This window comes from Cloeon dipterum, chromosome 3 (genome assembly GCF_949628265.1).
Source record: "Cloeon dipterum chromosome 3, ieCloDipt1.1, whole genome shotgun sequence".
Lineage (NCBI taxonomy): Eukaryota > Metazoa > Arthropoda > Insecta > Ephemeroptera > Baetidae > Cloeon > Cloeon dipterum.
This window is the reverse complement of record NC_088788.1, coordinates 11,079,974-11,099,005: the sequence shown is the minus strand read 5'-3', so window position 1 is coordinate 11,099,005 and position 19,032 is coordinate 11,079,974. Positions and strand designations below refer to the sequence as shown.

Genomic DNA, 19,032 nt, shown 5'->3' with positions numbered 1-19,032 from the left:
ACTCTAGTTAGAGAATTTATTATCAGATAAAAGGACCAAACAACTTTCCTTCAATCACCCTTCAGAATTACTTACAGTAATTAGGTTAGCAGTTTCTTGGTCAAAATTTCATACACCATCCTCTTCCGCAAATCTGGCATGTCATCTTGCGTGAAAAGGAATTTCCCTCTTCGAGAACCAGCCTCGGCAAACATGCACGCGAACACGCCGCAGTCGTAGCCGTTGTGTTGCACTGGGATTTCCTGCGAACCAAAAATAAATAGCAACATTATTATGTAACAAAATTTTAACACGGTGGCACAGATAATGCAACTAACACATTGATCGCTTCTTAAATAAGATATTTTGCGAAAATTATTTAAACAGGACACGAATTTTTTATGATTATTCTTTATAATATGCTCTTTTACTAACTTCTTGCTAAAAATTATAAATTTTTATACAGTAGGTCATAGAATCTTGTGAGCTCTTTGTGAAACGCAGCACGTGTCCAAACAAAGCGCCAAAATGTGATGTTTCAATGGCCTAAAATTTTTCTTCCTTTGATACCGATCAAGGATGAATGATAGAACAACACAATAGAAGTTTTGGTTGGCCTAGAGGGGAAACGTCAATAGTGCAGCAGCCCTCAAAACCAAGGATCAAACAAAAAACATTTAACCCATTTTTGCGTCACAATGCATCATAATGTTGGGTAAAATATTGGACTTTGTTTTTTTATCAAAGGCAGGATCATTTTACAAGGATCGTGCTAGGAACTGACTTATTATATAATAATCGGTTCCACTATGCATATTGTGGGCTTACATTGACAAATTAAAAATAAAATAACAATACATCTCAACGCGTGATCAAAAGTTGAATTACAAGAGTTTAAAAAATCTTCCCACCATGAGATTGAAGCCCTAAACCGATTCGGGGCGAGAGGAAAATTTTCAGTCTCGACTGAGATCTGATTTTCCAACCTAATGGTGAGAATTACTTTTAGTGTGCATATATATAGCACACTCATTATGTGTAAATGTCAAATTTGACAGTGTGGGCGAATATCATGGAGCTCAAAAGGAGCAGGTAGAGCAGAAGTTATAACATTTAGATTTTTAGATACATGTTTTTTAAATTAATAGCTTAGGAAATTTTTCATTCTAAATTTAGTTCTCACTTTGACGTGACAGAAAAATTCAATGCGTGTTTTAACTTATGGAAAATTAGTTCTTGTTGATTTGGGCCAGGAACACCAAAAGTAGTTCAAGGTATGGTCATTTTTTTAGATGACTGCAGCAGGGGACCAAGTACAAGAATTTTAAAATTAATTTCTCATTTTTGTCTCCTAGTTTGATTTTTCTAGATATATCGAAAACTTAACGTCAAGAACATCAGAAATAGATTGAGCTTCCAAACATCTTTGGTTAGTCATTCAGAAGTAACCCCATTTTGGTAATATGTTATTTTTAATGATTTTAATCTAAGAATAGATTCTCACCCATCAATAAATGTGTTCAAACAAGTATAGTTTCATGAAGCCGCATTTCCAAAAAAATCACGCAGTATTTTTAATAAATTATGAAACATTTAGCCAATTTTGCAAATCTTTAAATAATTTAACATAAAACCATACAAAACTGAAAAGGGTTCATCTGCTCATCAGCACTTAAAACACAAATTAAGAGATAAAACTTCGTGTCAAATCAAATAATTGTTATATTGTTCCTGGTCAGCCATTGAATAGTTTCAGTTAACCTACAAGAATAATCTAAAATAATTGCACTGACCTTTTCTTGAATCAGCTTCCACTTGCTTGTATCATAAGGCACTTTTTTCTTGTCCACGCTTTCCTCCTCTAAATATTTCATTAGCAGCTGAAACGACGAAATGGAAATAAATTTCGTTGCATGACCTTTTATCCAGAAGTCTCACCGTCAAAACAGATGGATTGGATGTCAGCATGCTGTCAAAGTAGTGTGCGTGTTTGTTTTTCATATCCAGAATAGACATGCACCAGTGAACGCCCAAGTGGATCGGAATCACAATGAGATCTTGCGCAAAAATGTCCACCTGAAAGTTATAATTTATTGGTCAGTGTTAAAAACGCAAGAAAAAATTAAATATAGCACCTTTTTGGTCCACCTCTTCAAGGCTGAATAGCCAGTCTGTCGCAATCTAGGATAGAAGAAAGTGTTGAAGGTGTGCACTTTAGGGAAGTTGTCCAAGTTTCCACGCTCTCTGATGAGTTCCATGTAGAAGTTAATGACCTGTGCATGAATTCAGTGTTAAAAACATTAGGAATTAATTTAGAGGACTTGCCTCATCATTGAGCCAGTTGCGGTCAGCCAAGGTGCTGATGTCCTTGCGTGTGATGTCTGCATTAAATCCGGACACAAGGACTTCTTGTGGGGGTCTCGGATAAAGCGCCTTGTCCACAATAATCTGTGCATAAAAATTGATTAAAATAATGCGGTCTCTCTTCATTCATGCCGTGGTGAATTGACCAATCAAGACTAAGTCGCATTGTAAAGAAAGTAAAGCTAACTTATTTGCCACTGGTAATACTTAAGCCGAATTCACATTTTTAGATCATGAAGTTTCTGAGATTTTAAAGCTGATGTCCCCCTGGATTCGTAAAAATATGGTCAGAATCAAGATTTTTGCTATTAAAATCGATTACGACAAATAACTGTTGGCAAGATTATTTGGAAGAATTTCTAAGGAGTTCAAAAAGGTATTGATCGACTGAATCACCACATCACGAACGACTTGTAAATTACTATTTAGCTGTAAAATCTTCCCAATAACTTCAATAAAGTTAACAATCTGACTACTTTAAAATAAGCTAGAAAGATTGCCATAAAAATCAGATTTTCATAAACAAATCCGAATGAAGCATATTTTTTGCATTAAAAAAACTGATTAAAGACGCAGTGTCAGATTTTTTACATAATGACAGCTAAAATCTATAAAGTGTAAAAATATTCTTACATAAGCCTCATCAGGCAGTTCAGGAAGCTTTTCCTCCTCAATTTCCTCGATCTCCTCTTCCTTTTCGATGTCAAAGAGAGTGGCTAGCTTCAGCGCTCTGGCAACACTGTTGAATTCAAACACGCTACGGGAATGAACCTCAAGCAGCTGAACGTCCTTCTTGGTTTGCTCAATGTCCTTGGCGCGCAATTGCTGTTTGTCGCTGTACCTGTCGTAGCTGGAGGTTACATGAAATTTCAGTTTAAGTTTTTTGAGAAGCAAACTCACATTCCTTCAGCAAAGCCCTCTTTCATGAATGGTTTGTCCTTCAGAGAATCTCCAAAGGAATTTCTGGCCACAACTGGGGCTTTTGGCTTGAATTCAGCATCAAGTGTGATGACCTCAGGTTTCTTGAATGCGGCTGTTATTCAAAAAGTATGATAAGAATGCTCATTAGATTGAAATTCAACTCACGAATTTCCAGCTTCTTCACTTCTTTAGACTTGGAAGTCAAATCAGGGAGGATATTTCTTTCATCCAGCGTGAGGTCAATCAGAGGTATTTTCTTTTTCTCCAGGAAAATGGGGGTTCTGATGGGATTGAACATGTGAATCAGAGACTGCAAATATGTGAATGTCCAACCTGAACTGCACCATGGAGGGCATATTGGCAGCTTGCATGATCAGACGTCGGTATGCTGTTTTCTCTTCATTGTTGTAAAGGAGGCTGCGCAAACTGACCTGCCGAGTGTCACGCCGAATGGTTTTACTGTCCACACAAACCTTTCTGTTTGTGAAGCAAGAGCGCTTAGGTGTGCTTGTGCAAGCTTCCTTTCTTGAATAGGAGAAAGGAGGTCTGCTCTGTGCAGGCCTCAACCAATTGGTGCCTGATGGGCCTAAAATTCATCACAAATATCAATTATTGTAGCAAATTTCAACCCTGTTTAACAAAATTTAAGCATAACAAAATTGATAATTATCTCAGATCAAGAGTAAAATTCAAAGCCGTTTGCTGATCAAAAGTTTTCATTTGATGTTAAAAATGAATAAGAAAATTTAGCTAACTGGCATAAAAGTGTGGTATTTAAATCTTATTTTAATATGAACTTTTATGACAATGATTGAAATTTGAAATAATGCAGGACGCGCGCTTGAAGGTATTGTGGTGCTGCATCGTGGCTCCGCATTTTGTGCGTGATTACTTCATTTTCATCATTTTTGCCCTATCATCCATTATTTTTAACATACATGATTGATACAGTTTTATTGGTGAATAAATTGCCTTCTCCCAAGGACAACTTATTATTTCGTCAGCTCATTCCATACGACCAAAAGGGTCCAAGACTGGTTGCTTATGTCAAAGTAAAAAGGAATTTTGTTTTAAACTTTTTGCCATCGAATCCTGATGGTCCTCAGGTTGTATATTATTAATTTCGTTGAATCTTAAGATACTTTTCCAAAATTTCAGACGTTTGTTAGTTTTGAGGAAAATGGCCAGCATTTCAATTTATCACAATAATGACTTCGTTGGGATTAATCAAGCAAAATTGTATTAGTAAAAAATCAGCTAGAAAGAGAGTCATAAGATTTTACCTGCAGAAGCTAATGTGTGCCTCTTTTGGACCTCTCTTTGTGACAGGACTTTGATATCTTCCTCCTCAGGTGGTTGTCTGTTAGTCAAAGGTTGTCTTTGTTGGTAAGTAGAGAATGCACTGCATTTTGCAGAAGCACTAACAGGGTTAGGCAATATCTGTACCTGAAGCAGTAGACAAATAATCAAATGATGCTATTTGAAAACAATAATTATCGCCTTACATCAGTCTCATCTGCCAAATTTTCCTTGCGCTTCTCAGGGGCAGGTTTGAAGACCTGGAAGCACTTGCTGCTAAATGTGTTTGGCTTGCTCTGTGTCTGAGGAGCAGCTGGAAACAAAGATAAACAGTTGGAAAATACATTACAAAATTAATAGTGTACGCATAGTACCAGCACCAGCAGCGGCAGCAGGAGCAGATTCGACGCTTGAGGGACCTGGTTGGGGTTCTACCTTGCGCATCTTGCTGTGATAATCGTACCGTGGTAGTCCTAAATCAGTCTCACTTTCAGAGTGCCTAGAAAATGTAATTTTATAAATAGAAAGTCGGGTATCTAAATGTACATCAAAACTGGGCAGTACAATTTAAGTAGACACACGACTGGCATAAAACTTTGCATGCGAAAATATAATAATGACACTATATCGATTCTCTTGAAACTGAATTATTTGAAAGAACATACAAAGATAAAAATTACCGAGATTTGGTTGGTTTGCCGAGGTCTGGGAACTTCAGAAACTCTGAAGCTCCTTTTAATTTATATTGGGACTTGTTGGGCATGCTTTTTGGGTTACGACTCCACAACCATTAGATTGACACTGTTAAGGAGAGGTTCATTTAGAGCAACCGATTGGATTAATTTTTTGGAAAACTCAACCGCACAATTAATAAATGTAAAGCGCACACATTATTATCTCTAGTTGTCTAGTTTCAAATCATGTCATACCTTCTCTTGCGATTGTGATCTGTGTTTAGGGTACCAGAGACAAAGTTTGAAATTTTTCGGAAAAAGCCTTGAATCATTGTAAAACTTAAAAGTGCCAGAGATGATTAGGAAGGAAAATTAGAACTGCGAAAACTAATGAAAAAATGCGAAAACGGGCACCGCGAAAGACGCAACTATCAAGCCCGACATCAGACTGGATGGTATGTAATTTTAGTTTAATTCAGGCAGTAACATAAATGCTGCCATCTGTATAGTTTTAACTTTATTTCAGTGAAAGCAGTTTTAACTTCTTGAATCAAGAAAAATGTATTTTTAAATACCTATTAACTAACATGTAAACATAATGAATAAATTTAAACACGCTGAATTGACAATATTTTTAAAACTTAATGAACAAATTTGAAAATATAATGTGTGCTGTGTGGTAGCACTGTCAAAACCTTGCCACGCCCACATGTGCTCTTGTCTGGTTCTGTCCCTGTCCTGGTCTCTTCCTCCTCCTGCAGGCAAGGCTGAAGACAAAGACAACAAAATCTGAATTATTAAAGTTAGTTCTGATGATCTCACTTTTCATTTAGGCAGCCAAAACCCTTCATTTTTTATCAAACACGACCAAGAAGAAGAAGAAGAAGTGGCTAGCTAAGGAGAGTAGAGTCTCTACTCTCCTTATGGCTAGCTATGTACTCTCTCTAGGCAGTGAGGGCTCTTGTCCAACTCTAATCGCTCTAATCCTAATCCAACATTATTTTGAAAATTTTACATAATATTATGCCGGTTATGGCCAGTTATGGCCTGCAATCGTGTTTCTCGTAAAATGTTATTGGTTGTATGGATGGATTTCTGTTCTAAAACTCCTAAAATTAATTTAGAGTTGAATAATATTTAAATTTTATTGCAAAATTATTATTCACTCATATTATTCTCATAATATCTTTTACTTCTTAAAAGTTGTGAATTTGATTTTTTATATTCTCTTATTTCTCATTTCTAATGTGTGTTTCTTCTTAGGTGTTTGCCGAATTCGCCAAATTAATTACAATAATTCACTTTTTCCAAGATAAGAAATGGAAGGTACATATTATTCATGAAAAATTCATTTTAGAATTTTAGAACTAATTGTATGTCTTTGAATGAACTTTTTCTAGAATTGTCGTTTATGAACCACAATGTCCGGATCAACGAGGCGGCAGTCAATAGACGTGCTGCAACATTGCAAGAGTTTAAGTTGCAAAATGATGATGCCTTGGCAGCTTGGTTGCTCCGCGCTGTGACATTCATTGATTTGACAACCCTTGGAGGTACTTATTTACGTGATGAATCTTAAAATCTGAATTACCGTTGCATTGTTTCTTTCTTAAAGGCGATGATTGTGAATCAAATGTGGCACGGCTGTGTCGCAAAGCAAAAAATCCGATCAGCCAAGACATTTTGCACCTCCTGTTGGGTACCAACTCCCAGAAAAAAATAACCACTGCGGCTGTATGTGTGTATCCTGCAATGGTTCCACATGCCAAAAATACCATGGACACCATCGGATCCAATTTACCAATTGCATCTGGTAAATTAAAATCTTTCTATTATAATGGATGTATCAATTCTCTGTGATGCATTCAAGTGGCTGCTGGCTTTCCAAGTGGACTGTATCCGCTAGAAACACGAGTTCGAGAAATCGAGTTGGCTGTGCAGGCTGGAGCCACTGAAATAGACATTGTTGTCGAACGCCACTTAGTGATTTCCCGCAATTGGAGCCGTAATCACAATTTTATGTTTTAAGAACTATTTTCCAGCTTTTTCTTTTAGAGCTGTACAAGGATACGATGGCGATGAAGAAGGCGTGCGGTGAAGCTCACCTGAAAACGATTCTTGCTGTCGGCGAACTTGGCACGCTGGAAAACATTTACAACGCTTCCATTGTTACCATGTTTGCTGGTTCAGACTTTATCAAAACTTCAACAGGTTTGTTCTATATTAAATATTGATTATTCAGTTGTCAGTTTGACTTCTCATGAGCACATTAATTAAGGTAATAAATTGAGAAAACTGTTTAACTTCATTTTTGATTTAAAAGGGGTTGAATGCAATAGAGGAACTGTAAATTTTTAATAATTAACGTACGTGCTGGTATACCTGTCTTGGTAATCATGTCTCCCAAGTCTTAAAATGGGAATTATTTTTTTTTTTAAATTAACCTAAAATTTTATTTATAATTTTACTTAATATTTTGAACTCTCCATAAGGTATTCAATTGTATTAAGATGAGTTTTTTGTGCTTGGAATAATGAATTTTCTTTGAAAAATTATCCATCAATTTTTACATTTGCAGGAAAAGAAGCTGTGAACGCGACATTGCCCTCCGGACTTGTCATGTGCAGAGCCATCAGAGACTACTACGCTATAACTGGACGAAAGGTTAGTCTAATCATGACTTGCAATGCTCACTTCTTGCATCTTCAACATCTCCATTATTTCAGGTTGGCCTAAAACCTGCTGGTGGCTTACGAACGGCCAATGATGCTGTTGTGTGGATGAACATGATAAGAGAGGAGTTGGGCATGGATTGGCTGAACCCCCATTTATTCCGCATCGGAGCTTCAGGATTGTTGGGCAACATTGAAAGGTCGCTGCTCGAGTTAGCCACAGGCCACAAGGAGCCAACGTTCATTCCGATTCCAGCAATGTGATATTCAATTAGATAGTCCCATTTACATGACATGTGCCATATTATATTTTTATAAATTTTTGAAGGGTTTGTTGGGAAAGAGACAATTATATATTTTATTACTCCACTCAACTCATTTTATTTAATTCACATGGAAATACCGCAGTTTGTTAGGCATAAAAACAATCATTTTTAGGACTAAGATTGCAGTCCAAATCTGAACTACCAAAGGAATAATTTGGCCATGAGTTTGCAACCTTGAAAACATAATTATCTAGCATAATTATAAGTTGTGAGCTGGTCATGCATCCTCCTTTGTTGGAAGTGATGAAGATTGCGTGGATTCAGGAAGTATACATTTTCAGAGTTATTTTTACCAGTCGGAGTTTCAGAGATAGAGCATGGAGATACAATGGTAGACTGCAATATTGCTGCATATATATTTAACGTATCTTAAAGACTAGTTCTTGCAGACCCGACAACAGAACAGCTTCGTTTGCCAATCAATAAGTAAACAATATCTCTACGCAACGAATTTTTATAATCTAGTGTGTACTAATCTCCTAATTTCATAGGAGCCAATATCTCAACACAACATATATAAGATTTAATTCCTCTATGCAACAGCAATGTGGATTTTTGTGATCAACAGCTTCTTATTACCTTGCCTTTATTTCCAATCTCATGCAGTGTTGCTAACAGGCCGCAAAGTTTCTCGCGATCTTATAAATATTCTTCAGAAAACATTTGATGCAGTAGCACGATTTTATTCTCAACACATGCACTCTATCATTAAATGACGGTGTGGTATAATTAACTCTATGCCACATTTGGCAACATAATTACGAAGGATGCAATTCAAAAGAGCTTGGAAATCAGCACATTCTTAATCGGAGGTAATGTGCAAAGGTGTGAAACAGCAATACACGTATAAATATGACATATATATTGAGACTTTAAAGTGTGTCAGTTGCTAGACCAAAGCATTATTGTGGTAAAATTTCTTTTCGAGTTCAAGGTGTTGAATTGTTTCAACGATTTCGGTTGTGTGAACCTGCCAAAACCTTGACCGTGGAGATGCAGTGGCCAGCTGCTCTCTATCATCCAGAGGTGATTGGCATGGAATGGTATGGCTAAACATGTATTAGTTACACCAACATGCATCACAATAAAGTTGACGGAGGGGTTGCTAACAATTTTTGGCAAGTGTGGCACTCGGTTGTTTTCTAAACGATGTCCGATTGAGATCATGGACAGAAATAAAGACGGTGAAATAGGTTTTTGGTAGAATAAACCTGATGAATCTGCAGTCAAACTTGGTTACCCACCTAAGTTTATAGGGAAATAACAATATTTCCACAACGTGGCTTAGACAGTTAATAATTCATTAGAGTTTAAGATCACACAAAATATACATACAAAAATGATAGACAAGCAAAAATAGGAGCAACTCAAGCAACTTTGAAGATTTTAAAATGCATATTTTTAGGATTTGGTGGAAATTCAATTGCCAAGGGACAAAATTCCTCTGTTCTCCAAGGCCTCTTTCAGAGTGTAAAACATCTGCAGTTGCTGTTCCGGTTTCATGGTGAGCACCTGAAAACGACAAAAATTGCTGAATAACTATCTGCTCTAAGCCACTGAGTTGGCGGACACTTACTTGCTGTAACAGCTTTTGTGGTGACGTTGTAGCAATAAAGCTTGAGATGTACACATTCACAAAAGTAGCCATCAAATATTGACAGTCAAACCTGTCCATTATTCCACCGTGCCCAGGAATTATGTCGCCAAAATCCTGTTTGAAAGGATATTATATTTAAAATTATGCAGGCTTTCATAAGATAAGAAAATGCAGTGTTTTTTTACGAGAAACCCATTAATGTACAATTCTATCGGTAAAATTATAAAAATTGATCATTTACCAGCAACAAAAATCCAAGGGAAATTTCTTTTTAAATATTAGCTTCCAGAAAGAAACCCCAAAAACTTAATTAATGGCAAAATTAAAAATAAAAAAAGGCTCTAGAATATTTGGTTTCAATTTAGCACAAGGTTTTCATTTTTAAATCAGCGTTGTAAAATTAATTTCTCATATTATGTGTTTTAATTTTACCAGAGCTTTTCAAATCAAGTGTTTTTTTACATTTGAAGCAGCTAATTAGGAAATTTAAAATATTTTTAAAGGTTCCACTTCAAAATTTTATCATCCTACATTTTCAATGGCCTAAATGTGCAATAAAAATGTCTAGAGAAAATAATATTGTGATCAAATTGGTAGGAAAGATTTTAACCTACATTTTACAGTACTTAGTAAATATTTAAGAAAAAATACTTAAATATCTACTGTCTGAAAAAAACATTTCTGCAGGTCTGCAGGTTTTTTCCAAATTAGAAAAAAAAATCAAAGGAAAATAGTGCAAATCCTGGGTGTATACGCACTTTGATTTTAAACGCCCTCTTAAATCCGCTGGCAAAGAAGCCTCCAAAGGGTCCAATCACGCTGCTGAAGACTGACAAAGATAACGAATGCAGCAAGAACGGGTAAATATTCCAAGTTTTCCCGAGCTGCAAAAAAGAAGTTGATGAAATGGGCCGAAAGACAGAAAATAAACAAACGTACAAGGGAATATTCCTGAGGTCTGAAGAGTTGCGACGGTTCGCATTCCATGGTGGTACTTCCTAGAGCTTCGCTGTATGTGATTGGGCACACAAAGAACGGGTACTGACATAAGATGTACGAGAGCTGAAAGGCATATAAATTAGTTGTCAAGCGCGTCTGCACAAATACTGCTTACCCCTAGTCCAAATAAAACTGTGGATAGCCCGCCTCCAATAAATCCTTCCCACGTCTTCTTTGGGGACAGCTGGATAAGTGGGGTTTTGCCAAAGAAGAACCCAAACATGTAGGCCATGACATCATTGCAAACAATCATTGACACTGGCACAATAAACCTGAAAGAGAACAAAACTGTGAGGGTGCCGGAAATAGAAGTCTAACACTTTGAAAAATCTGTACAAGACTTAAATCTCAGGGAACAATCAGAGCAGGAAATAAATTAAAAGGGCTCAATTCCTCTTTGAAATAAATTGTTTCATGCAATCATCGTTTTCAATGACCATAAATTCTGGATTTTCTGCAACTATCTTTCATTTTGAAGGTCAGAGAAGACTAACCAGAGCGCTGAGCTTGAAAATAACGTAGGATTTTAATTTTACTCCTCCAAAACTTCACAATGTATGAATGAATAAATTGCAATATTAATTATAAAATTAATGCTATTATTTTCATTATATTTTATTATTTACTCTCTTTATCTATCAGTGCAGAAAATATTCTACCAAACTAAAACAGGTTGCATCTGCGTGGCGGATTAGGTATATATTTCGCGATTAATTTTAGACAAACTTATAACAAAAGGCTTCCAATTGCAACTGAACTTACCAGATGAGCCCGTTGAAGATGTTCTGGATGATCAGATAGCTCTGCGTGACAACAATGAGGAGAGCAACGTGCGTCCAGGCAAACAGCGAGAATTGCTTCATGTAGTATTTCTTGACCAGAGACAGCACGAACCACACGAAGCCTCCAATATACAGGCAGAATGAGAAGAAGCGGTGGTATGTGACCAGAACTTTGAAAAAGTGCTGAAAGAGATACAAACAGTTAATCCCTCTTGCCTGGCAGAAGCGAATTTCTAATTTACTGCTAGCGAAACTAGCTATAGCAAATTATGTTAAAATAAAAGCAAAAATACATACACTCTGAAATTATTATATGACGAGTTAGCCACGTCTGTAAAATAATTAGGATAAAAGTAAACAGCCAAAAATACATCGAAACGAATTTTGTTCAAATTAATTACAAAGCACATTAAAAGTGTCAATATAGAATCTTACCATTGGTGACTGTCCATTGCCCAAATTAAAATATTTCACACAAAATCAATAAAACATGCAATGCTAATGTGTGCAGTTAGGTTATTTTAGGCAAAGATTTGGGCATGGCACGCACGTGTCGAGAAATATCATTTCAACTCACAGTTTTGTTGATGGCCATGTCGAAGTAGTCAACAAGACTTTCCCCATAGAAGAAATAATTGGAACACAGAAGGAAGTACCATGACAACGACCTGAACCAGGGCAATCCATGGATTCGGTACACGGAGTATCCAATGTTGATTATTTCAGCAAAACACTTAACTTGAACGACCAACGTCTGGAAAGAGAGTTAAAGATTTAATGAAGTGTATATATATTAAATTTAACATGATAATATCAAGAACAATTTAGATAATTTCAAAGAAATATTAATGATTAAAATGTTGGGAAAATAAATAGAAATTTAAACTTAAAATGTGTGTATTGATAGCCAATAATAGATAATCATTTTTAATGTCATTTCCTTTAATGGGAGGAAGCCGTTTATCAATCTGAGTTGTTTCTAGGCATTGCGAGACTTGATTTAACCATGTTTTTACACTTCTTTAAATCTAAAAAGGTTGCTTACCGTGATCATGAGGGCGTAAGGTCCAAGATAAATTAGGAAGCAAAATCCAAAAATCATCAACCAGGTAAAAATACCTCGGATCACCCAATTCCGCCATCTGGGTTAAAATTTAATCAGTCTCAATTGAATCAATGGACGCAGAGGCATACCTGGGTGAGAGATTCTGTAGAGCGCTGTCGAGCGCTTCGGGCGTTTTGTCGGTTCCTTGCGGAATTGTCGTGGATAAATTTTCTTCGATACCTTTATCATCTTCGGAGTCGATATCTTCTTTCTGTTGAAATAAAAATTTCAACCTTCTTAAGCAATTGTTTGTTCCTGATAATGTCATTCCAAAAAACAGATGTGCTCCGTCTATATTTTTTCTAATTTCTAATTTAATTAATAATTCGATAATTTTCATCACGAATACGTTGAGAAACCTCATAACCTACCTATCCTTTATAGAGCATTTCATGATAAAATTAGTTCTTGAATCAGTCAGTAGAACTAAATATAATAATAAGTAGTATTCTCGCTCTCTGACAAACCACAAAAACCGCAAAGCAGAGGTTGGAACAAGGAAGTAAGAAAGTGCTTGAAAAGGTTATTTTGATGCGATTGAATTTTTTTCTACAACAAGAGGAGCCCACATTATCATGATTATTTCCAGACCTCGTGAGAAAAAGAGATCGATAAGGGAGGGCACGACTCAATATTTGAATAAAACGAACAGGTGACTGAAGATCTTTGTGTTGGCTGAAGCCAATCACAGTGTAAACTGTAAGATCGATCAATATATTGCGAAAAATAAAAATTCTCTTTCGGCTCTTGTTTATCCTAGTCTCAAATAGAACGAGTACATACAGCAGGTGTCTAGCACCAAATGGTGCTAATAATTATTATTATTTGCAAGTCGCGCTGAGACTGCAGCAATAAGTAAACATGAATAATTCATTTGATTGGATGCGCACGATGAATGGTCACCCGACAAAAAGGTCAACATAAAAAAAGAGTTTGAGCGTAAGTGCGCAAAACGGCAACAACGCCAGACGAGAGCACAATAATAATAATATGGGCCCCGACACGACGCGGCGTGGCCCAACGTGTCCAAAGTAATGACAACCTATGAAAAGACGAAAATTTGGCCGAACCTGGCTGTTTTCGGCGGAGGCGGTCTTCTCGTCGACCGGCGACACTTCGCCACTTTCGGCGGGCTTCCTCTGCCTGAGGTCTGACATTTTGGTGCTTGTTTACCTCTCGCTGGTGATCAAAAACAAAGACACCTGGACGTCGGCGAACAGCGAGTCGGGAGCTCGTTTGTCGTTCGGCGGACGTTCAGAACATGTCCAGCGGTCGGGACGGCGCCGACGGAAGCAGTTGCTGCACTAGAAGTCGCGGCTGCAGCTCGTCGCCAAGCAAAATGTACTATTAAGTGCTCCTGCCAACCAACCCCTTGGACAGTAATACAGCGCATGTGTCGCTTCTAGAATGTAAAAATAAAAACCGCGAGCGGTGCGAGCCGTGAGTGACAAGGAAGCCTTCCCGCGGCGCCGAATTAAGGTCGGCGCAACCTTGATCGACTCGATCGATCGGACGGATCGGCTGCTACGATCGGCCGACTGCTGCAATCGCGGACACAACTAAAACCTCACTCTGTTTTTCACCTGTAAACACGTCCAGCTGTTCACCGGGCACCGGGAGGAGGGGGACGAGGGGAGGAGGGATCTTTCGTTTGTATTGACTGGCGGCAAGGCGCATGTCGGGCCACACCGCTGCTGCGGGAGCGGGACCGAATCTGGATGAATGGTGCTCCAGTTCTTTTGTTCGCCAGAGTCCTGATCAAAAGCAATACAGATAAATGAATTTTTCTGCCGCCCTCGCCGTTCTCTGCCTGTTCTTCTGGCCGGCCGTCGCTTTCAACTTGTTGATGGGCGATGCCGTGGACTCAGGTGCTCTGTGCCCGGGAAAGCTGAACGTGACTGGCCTAATTTTGGCTCGCGGAGGAAGCAAGGGCATTCTTTTGAAAAATCTCGCCACTATAAATGGCAGATCTCTGTTGACATTGGCGTTGGAAAAAATGAAGCACTCCAAAAGTATTTTCAAATTATAAATTATTCGGATTTTTTATGTTTCATTTCAGAGTTTCGCGAGATTTGGGTTTCCACCGACAGTCACATGATCGCAAACGAGGCCACCAAGTGTGGGGCGAAAGTTCACTGGAGATCAAGAATGTCGGCCACAGACACAGCATCCTCGTTAGTCGCCTTGCAGGATTTCATCAAAGGACACAAAGGTCGACTTTTTTATTTTCCCCTAAAAAATTAACTATATTTTTTTTCATTCAAGTTTAATAATACGTTAAATGGAAATAGTATTTTGTTTCTTCATCATTTGCATAACAGGGCTTTATGCAGTTGTGAGGCTTGTTATTATTCTAGGGGAAACCAACCGTAAAGTTGCTTGACAAGTTTTATTTTTAGCCCTTTAACATTATAGAACGTAACAATATTTCCTCCGCCAGTCTATACCTATTGAATACACATATATTTACAGAATTCGACCGAATAGGGCTTATCCAGTGTACTTCTCCTTTCCTCGCTGTGAAATATTTAAACGAAGCCTTTGAACATTTACAACAAGGTTACGACTCGGTTTTCTCTGTTACGAGAGAATTTAAGCTGAGGTGGAAAGAAAATCGGCCAGGTAATAGTAAATCAAAATGAAATCCCAGTTTTTAACAAATTGAGTTGTTTTGATTTAACTTAAGTATATAATTACTATTTTTAAAAATCAATTTCTTCTTTTTTAATACAGAAAAAACGTTTGTTGCTGTAAATTTCGATCCTGCTAGAAGACCAAGGCGCCAGGATTGGGATGGCGAATTAGTCGAGAACGGAATGTTTTATTTCACACGGAGACACCTGATATCGCGTGGACTAATTCAAGGCGGACGGTAAGAACTCGAAAAATTATAGCTATCTCTCTCTCTCTCAGCACACACTGGAAATGTGTAAACAAAAATAGGATAGGAGTGGTGCAAGTGGAGAGAAAAGCCAGCTTGGAAGTAGACAATCCAGCAGATCTAAATCTGGCTCGTTATCAGAGCGGCGATTTGTAGAAGAGGCGAGCGAGATAATTTTCCCATCAGTGGGGGACTGATTTCATAGTGGGAGTTTTTCACAATCACCAACATGGCAGCCGCACTCGGTAAGTAACATTAGAAAACTGTGCTGTTTGAGGTCACGTCTATATGTAATTGCATTAAGGCGCTTCAGCTTGGTGGAATTTATGGTACGGTTTGCAAGTGAACAATGCTGTTGCAGCCCCAGAAAGCGGCGATGTGCAGGAAGCAGAAGGGAATAAGGAAAATGGAATCGCCGCTGATTACATGATTGGACTGACCTATAACAAGCTATTCGAGCATGATGTCATCGACATGGATTTGGCACCGGAGAAATGGGGGGTGTTAACCAGCCACCAGGAATACTTTGTCAAGAGCAAAGTACTTATAACTTTTTACTGTTTAAATTAAATAATTTACTTTGATTTGTCAATCAGAGATTCAATTCTTGTGTGGAGAGGCGATACACGGACTTTGTTTCGTTTCACGAGCTCTTGATCGCAACATATCCGTACAGGTTGGTGCCAAGGCTTCCGCCAAAGAAGTTAATCGGAGGTAAAATCGGCATTTGCAATCTTACCGGATGAATTCCATAAAGTAATCGATTCTCATATTGAAAATTAATAATTTTTCGCATAATTTTAACTAAATACTCTGAAATTAAATTAAATTATTGGATTTGAGGTTTGGAGAAGCCTACAATAATTAGCAGAATTTTCCACTAAAATGAAGGCGTTGCCGTTGATTGCGCCAGCGTGATTTTTATCAGTTTCAAAATAAATATATACGAAAGCAATCGAGAGAAAAATAAAACAATTCACAGTGTAAGCATAATTTTTACAGCTGACACGGTGTTCATTGAGGAGAGACGGAAAGCTCTCAAGAGATGGCTAACTATAGTGGCTCAGCACCCTATTCTGAGTGCAGATGCGACCACGCGCTTTTTCCTCACATTCGAGGGACCGAAGGTGCATGCCAAAATTCAGGAGATATTCAGGCGCATGCCAGACGAGTTTACAACTTCATGCATTGCCTCAAAATCAAAGGTATGTATTTGAAAACAGTATTTAAGATACAAATATCGTTTAAAAGCATATTTAAAAATTAAGTAATTATTTTTTAGGAACTAGTCAAGTCTGTGAGTCCTACGCTGATAGCGAACAGCCGAAATCAAATTCAGGTGATACTTGCTGGGATTTCGCAACTGAAAAGAATTTCTGAGAGGATGGTTGCGCGATCTCAAGAGTAAGAAATATTTTATTCACCGCAATTTAATATACTTTGGTTAAAAATTCCGACTTCGTTTCAAAGCCCAAAAGCTACGCTCGCTTATTCTTTCAGTCCATTCATTTTGAATTGGTGACAAATAAAAAAACCTTCAAAATTAATTTCATCGCAACATTTTCAATAATCAAATTACAGTTTAAATTTGTGAATTTGTGGTGATTCATGGAATAATTTGGATAATTTGTGCCCTGGAAATTGGAAATTCAATTGAATAAAATATATATTTTTAATTTTTAGATACGCTTCAGATTTATCAGATATTGGAATCGTGATGTTGGAAATGTCAAACGACAATCAAGATTCCTCGGAGTGGGCGGCAAAAGGCAACAAAATCTGGGAAGAGACAAAAATGGGATTTAAATTAGTGGCAAAGTAAAGAAAACAATTTTTGTCAATAGATAAATTATGTAATATAATTTTGAATTTCTAGCGAGTTCAACGACCTCTACGCTCAAGCAAGTGATCAGGCAACGGTACAGAAAGACGAGGTTCTGGAGAAACTGAATTTGCTCTTTGACGTACTGACTGCTCATCAACTTTTGTGCGAGCGTCACGAGAAAGGAGTCGCACAAGACCATCAACGAGCGCTTGCTAAAATGCTGGCTTTCAAGAAAGTGAAAATTCAAAAGTCCATCAGTGGAACCGATGTGAGTTTCTCTTTCAAAAACAAAATATATAAAATAATAGGCGAATTTGACAGACCGAAACTCTGGAGCGTTTGGAGAAAAGAATGATGGAACAGGAAAGCATAATCGCCGACGTTGAAGTGCGAAGTGCATTTTCTTTGCACTGCATGACACAGGAGACGCAACTAGTGCACACTTATTTAGGAATTGTCACCGAAATATTCAACTCCTTGATATCCGTTCAATTAATTGGGCACAGTGAGGTACCTTTGCATTTTTTAATTAGCTGTCCCAAAGATTACGCGAGTTTTAAATTTTCAGATGTCAAAAGTGTGGAAAGGAATGCAGGAGAAAATCTTCCAGTGCTTGCCAAGCAATTCAGAAACTGCGGACTGAACTATAAGTCTTTGATGCCAGTGCTTTATGATTAAAAGATGAGCTAAAATAATTTTGTAAAATAAATATTTTCAGCAGAATATATTATTGTGTTTGTTTAAACACCACGTTTAGGATAATTCGTATCTTTATTTTTCTAGGCATAATATGTACATGACAGAACATAATTATATTATTGATAGCCTTTAAAATAATTCAGTATAAAATCTTAATTAGATAAATCAAACGTATCGAATGAAAGATAGAGAAACATTATTAATCACCAGACCTTAAAACATTCAGGATGCTGCAATCTGTTTGAGAGGGCTATCAAGGTACTCTGCAATCGCCTCAGCCTTCGCCTTAAGAAGTCCAAAGGGAACTGTGTTTTTGGCGTAGAGACACAAAAGTAAATTTGCAACCTGAGTGATCGCCACTTTGCCATCCTGTGGGAAAATTGAATTTGAATTAGATTATCCACATTTTAACCAAGTCAATTACCATGCACTCCATCATAACCAACTGAAGAGGATCTTCAAGGAAAGCTGACTTTCCATTCTTCTCATAGGCCGACCAAACGTTGCTAGCAATCGCGGCTGTCACCCTGGCATTTTTGTCCCCATAGCCGCTGTACGCCAGGAGTGCTCCTTCGTGATTCAAGAGACTGAAATATTTTTAAGACTTTAATGAAACTGAACCACAAAATATCTATAACAATCTTCTGGGCTCTATTTTTAAGGTGTGATTATAATATACAAAATTTCCATAATTTTTACTTACAGGGTATTTTCAACACCTCCAGTGTTAGCTTGGCTGAGGACTTGTGTCAGTGCCTTTGGCTTCAACATGATTGCTCACAAAACACTCTCAAACTGCAAAATTCACGTGAAAGAGCCGCTTAAGAACACTTCGCTTGTGGAAGTCTCTTTAACTTTAAACCACGATCACATGATGTCTGCCACGCCCACATTTTCTTTTGTAAACAA

The 19,032-nt window shown here is 37.6% G+C and overlaps 5 protein-coding genes across 10 annotated transcripts; 2 read left to right on the top strand and 3 right to left on the bottom strand.

Moving 5' to 3' along the window:
• Positions 1-2: 2 nt before the first annotated feature.
• LOC135938758 (uncharacterized) lies at positions 3-5,686 on the bottom strand. 3 transcript variants are annotated; one of them, XM_065482672.1, is made up of 14 exons: positions 5,493-5,677; positions 5,244-5,364; positions 4,938-5,062; positions 4,770-4,876; positions 4,548-4,710; positions 3,598-3,850; positions 3,430-3,545; positions 3,244-3,376; positions 2,977-3,193; positions 2,305-2,427; positions 2,115-2,252; positions 1,918-2,055; positions 1,773-1,859; positions 3-242 (listed from the first exon to the last, which is right to left on the bottom strand). In XM_065482672.1, exons 2-14 carry the CDS (start codon positions 5,324-5,326, stop codon positions 81-83), a joined length of 1,845 nt encoding a protein of 614 aa, XP_065338744.1. In that variant the 5' UTR covers positions 5,327-5,364; positions 5,493-5,677; the 3' UTR covers positions 3-80. The 3 variants fall into 3 exon arrangements, with proteins under 3 accessions (XP_065338744.1, XP_065338746.1, XP_065338745.1); XM_065482674.1 differs by having other exon boundaries at positions 2,977-3,184; XM_065482673.1 differs by lacking the exon at positions 5,244-5,364 and having other exon boundaries at positions 5,493-5,686.
• A 246-nt stretch (positions 5,687-5,932) lies between these two features.
• Dera (deoxyribose-phosphate aldolase) lies at positions 5,933-8,278 on the top strand. The gene is made up of 8 exons (XM_065487111.1): positions 5,933-6,039; positions 6,501-6,563; positions 6,638-6,790; positions 6,853-7,050; positions 7,108-7,242; positions 7,293-7,448; positions 7,816-7,901; positions 7,964-8,278. Exons 2-8 carry the CDS (start codon positions 6,557-6,559, stop codon positions 8,171-8,173), a joined length of 945 nt encoding a protein of 314 aa, XP_065343183.1. The 5' UTR covers positions 5,933-6,039; positions 6,501-6,556; the 3' UTR covers positions 8,174-8,278.
• Positions 8,266-13,930, bottom strand: Cds (CDP-diacylglycerol synthase). Of its 2 annotated transcripts, XM_065487106.1 has the most exons (11): positions 13,789-13,930; positions 12,808-12,929; positions 12,659-12,755; positions 12,191-12,367; positions 12,049-12,057; positions 11,594-11,796; positions 10,947-11,103; positions 10,772-10,894; positions 10,591-10,716; positions 9,812-9,946; positions 8,266-9,747 (listed from the first exon to the last, which is right to left on the bottom strand). In XM_065487106.1, the coding sequence occupies exons 1-11, from the start codon at positions 13,873-13,875 to the stop codon at positions 9,655-9,657; spliced, it is 1,329 nt and encodes a 442-aa protein (XP_065343178.1). In that variant the 5' UTR covers positions 13,876-13,930; the 3' UTR covers positions 8,266-9,654. The 2 variants fall into 2 exon arrangements, with proteins under 2 accessions (XP_065343178.1, XP_065343179.1); XM_065487107.1 differs by lacking the exon at positions 12,049-12,057.
• On the bottom strand, positions 13,789-18,988 carry Lamtor2 (Late endosomal/lysosomal adaptor, MAPK and MTOR activator 2). Of its 2 annotated transcripts, XM_065487113.1 has the most exons (4): positions 18,827-18,988; positions 18,548-18,710; positions 18,336-18,492; positions 13,789-14,472 (listed from the first exon to the last, which is right to left on the bottom strand). In XM_065487113.1, exons 1-3 carry the CDS (start codon positions 18,892-18,894, stop codon positions 18,346-18,348), a joined length of 378 nt encoding a protein of 125 aa, XP_065343185.1. In that variant the 5' UTR covers positions 18,895-18,988; the 3' UTR covers positions 13,789-14,472; positions 18,336-18,345. The 2 variants fall into 2 exon arrangements, with proteins under 2 accessions (XP_065343185.1, XP_065343184.1); XM_065487112.1 differs by lacking the exon at positions 13,789-14,472 and having other exon boundaries at positions 18,303-18,492.
• On the top strand, positions 15,678-18,149 carry LOC135941512 (sorting nexin-8-like). Of its 2 annotated transcripts, none has more exons than XM_065487110.1 (9): positions 15,678-15,844; positions 15,961-16,139; positions 16,196-16,313; positions 16,602-16,804; positions 16,882-17,003; positions 17,283-17,417; positions 17,476-17,692; positions 17,746-17,934; positions 17,993-18,149. In XM_065487110.1, exons 1-9 carry the CDS (start codon positions 15,829-15,831, stop codon positions 18,065-18,067), a joined length of 1,254 nt encoding a protein of 417 aa, XP_065343182.1. In that variant the 5' UTR covers positions 15,678-15,828; the 3' UTR covers positions 18,068-18,149. The 2 variants fall into 2 exon arrangements, with proteins under 2 accessions (XP_065343182.1, XP_065343181.1); XM_065487109.1 differs by having other exon boundaries at positions 15,904-16,139.
• Positions 18,989-19,032: the final 44 nt, after the last annotated feature.

Coding starts and splice junctions, on each gene's coding strand:
- LOC135938758 (XM_065482672.1), bottom strand. CDS start 5,326: ATGCCCAACAAGTCCCAATATAAATTAAAAGGAGCTTCAGAGTTTCTG. Junction 2,428..2,976: donor AACTGCCTGATGAGGCTTAT/GTAAGAATATTT, acceptor TTTTATGCACAG/ATTATTGTGGACAAGGCGCT. Junction 2,253..2,304: donor GCAACTGGCTCAATGATGAG/GCAAGTCCTCTA, acceptor ATTCATGCACAG/GTCATTAACTTCTACATGGA.
- Dera (XM_065487111.1), top strand. Junction 7,051..7,107: donor CAATTTACCAATTGCATCTG/GTAAATTAAAAT, acceptor GATGCATTCAAG/TGGCTGCTGGCTTTCCAAGT. Junction 7,449..7,815: donor CTTTATCAAAACTTCAACAG/GTTTGTTCTATA, acceptor TTACATTTGCAG/GAAAAGAAGCTGTGAACGCG.
- Cds (XM_065487106.1), bottom strand. CDS start 13,875: ATGTCAGACCTCAGGCAGAGGAAGCCCGCCGAAAGTGGCGAAGTGTCG. Junction 12,368..12,658: donor CTTACGCCCTCATGATCACG/GTAAGCAACCTT, acceptor CTCTCTTTCCAG/ACGTTGGTCGTTCAAGTTAA. Junction 11,104..11,593: donor ATCTTCAACGGGCTCATCTG/GTAAGTTCAGTT, acceptor GTTCTCTTTCAG/GTTTATTGTGCCAGTGTCAA.
- LOC135941512 (XM_065487109.1), top strand. Junction 16,314..16,601: donor GCCAAAGAAGTTAATCGGAG/GTAAAATCGGCA, acceptor TAATTTTTACAG/CTGACACGGTGTTCATTGAG. Junction 17,418..17,475: donor GGATTTAAATTAGTGGCAAA/GTAAAGAAAACA, acceptor TTGAATTTCTAG/CGAGTTCAACGACCTCTACG.
- Lamtor2 (XM_065487113.1), bottom strand. CDS start 18,894: ATGTTGAAGCCAAAGGCACTGACACAAGTCCTCAGCCAAGCTAACACT. Junction 18,711..18,826: donor GGAGGTGTTGAAAATACCCT/GTAAGTAAAAAT, acceptor AAAATATTTCAG/TCTCTTGAATCACGAAGGAG. Junction 18,493..18,547: donor TGGTTATGATGGAGTGCATG/GTAATTGACTTG, acceptor ATTTTCCCACAG/GATGGCAAAGTGGCGATCAC.